This window comes from Etheostoma spectabile, chromosome 13, assembly GCF_008692095.1.
Source record: "Etheostoma spectabile isolate EspeVRDwgs_2016 chromosome 13, UIUC_Espe_1.0, whole genome shotgun sequence".
In the NCBI taxonomy this organism is placed as follows: Eukaryota; Metazoa; Chordata; class Actinopteri; order Perciformes; family Percidae; genus Etheostoma; species Etheostoma spectabile.
Genome location: NC_045745.1, coordinates 27887841 through 27889415, shown reverse-complemented (window position 1 = coordinate 27889415; position 1575 = coordinate 27887841). Strand labels below are relative to the sequence as shown.

The 1575-nt window shown below is 42.7% G+C and overlaps 1 protein-coding gene across 3 annotated transcripts in view; it reads left to right on the top strand.

Moving 5' to 3' along the window:
• The first annotated feature begins 391 nt into the window (after positions 1–391).
• ophn1 (oligophrenin 1) overlaps positions 392–1575 on the top strand; it is a 20438-nt gene continuing 19254 nt past the window's right edge. The window contains exon 1 of one of the 3 annotated variants that reach the window (XM_032533287.1): positions 392–1114. In XM_032533287.1, coding sequence (XP_032389178.1) covers positions 961–1114 — 154 coding nt within the window. In that variant the 5' untranslated portion in view covers positions 392–960. The remainder of the gene's footprint in view (positions 1115–1575) is intronic. The other 2 variants (XM_032533289.1, XM_032533288.1) reach the window with 2 other exon arrangements.

Here is a 1575-nt window from a genome sequence, read left to right as displayed (position 1 = left end):
ATATATATATATATATATATTTATATATGTAGAATCACTGGGCTAAACATTTTTCTTAATTTCCACTTGTCCAGTTGTTATTGTTAAATCAGGCTCTTTTCCCCCGTCAGGATCTGTTGCCCCCTGACTAACATACCTGACCCAAACCTGATTCCTAACCCTAACAACCGAGGGGGCGCAACCAGCTATTCATTTTAACAGGAGGATAACATATCCAATCAGTTTATTTGTCCAATAGCCTACAGAAGTTCAGAATCCTAATCCAGCACGTCCCACAGTATTTGAAAGCAGCATCGTCAACACAATTACAGAAACTGTGCTGTAGCCCCTTTAAGAACATCCTGGGTGTGGAAAAGGGGAAGTTTTTAGAGTGTCCAGAGCCAGTTGGTTACGTCCCATTCAGCTTTGTGTTGAGCTCTTTGTTAAACTGTGGGCTTTTAGAACGTGTGTGATATATCTGTTTGAAAAAAAAAACATATATTTACTGACACGTATTAAGTGGTTTAATAGCGTACTTCTACCTTAAAAAGTAAAAATAGATTTCAAAACAAGGTAAAGGATGGAAGGAGGTTGAATGAAAGTGGGAAATATTTCGGAATGGAATGCGTCCAAATGGATTCTAGCCGCTCTTCTAATCACGACGCCGCAACAAGGAAAAAGTGGTAAAGAGGACCAGGATACAACCAAACCAACCAAATTACAGTTTAAACAGCGCGTCAAACGAGGAAAAGAGGGAAGTGAGCCGACCCTGTGCCTCTTCGCTGTGCAGCGCCCTTCAGTCTTGACCAGCGGCTGCCGCAGGCTCCCACGGACACCATGGTTTCTGCTCCTATAAACAGATGTGTGTGGGGTCGCTTCAACGAAGCAGCAATGACTAGTGTGCGGTAGACGAGCGTAGGCTGCGTGGCTCACGAGGACAAATTCCGTGCTTTTATTGTCTAAAACCCAGTTGTCCAGAAGATGGGGCACCCCCCTCTGGAGTTTAGTGATTGCTATCTGGACAGTCCGGACTTCAGAGAGACTCTCAAATGTTATGAATTGGAGCTGGAGAGGACAAGTAAATGTCTTAAAGAGTTGATAAAAGATGGCAACAGTGTAATAACTGCAATCAAAGGTGAGTCTGCTTAAAGCTGATCTCTGGTTTTTAAATCAATAACCGTTTATTGGCACATTGCACGTGACTATAGTGATGTGATGAGGCTTGACAGAGGATCAGCATCAGTGGGGCCTTTTTAAGGGCCTACAGGATCAGTGTGGGTGTGAGAGGCTCATTCAGGGAGGTGCTAGTGCTCCCATGGGAGAGGACCAAACAGCCTGCTTTGAACGGCAATCTGGTGCAGATGTGCAAGATGACTGGCTAGAGTTGGGCAATATATCGATATTATATCGATATTGTGTTATGAGACTAGATATCGTCTTAGATTTTAGAGATCGTTATATGGCATAAGTGGTGTCTTTTCCTAGTTTTAAAGGCTGCATTACAGCAAAATGATGTCATTTTCTGAACTTACCAGACTGTTGTGGCTGTTATAATATTTGCCTTTACCCACTGATGATTATTTATCAAAAATCTCA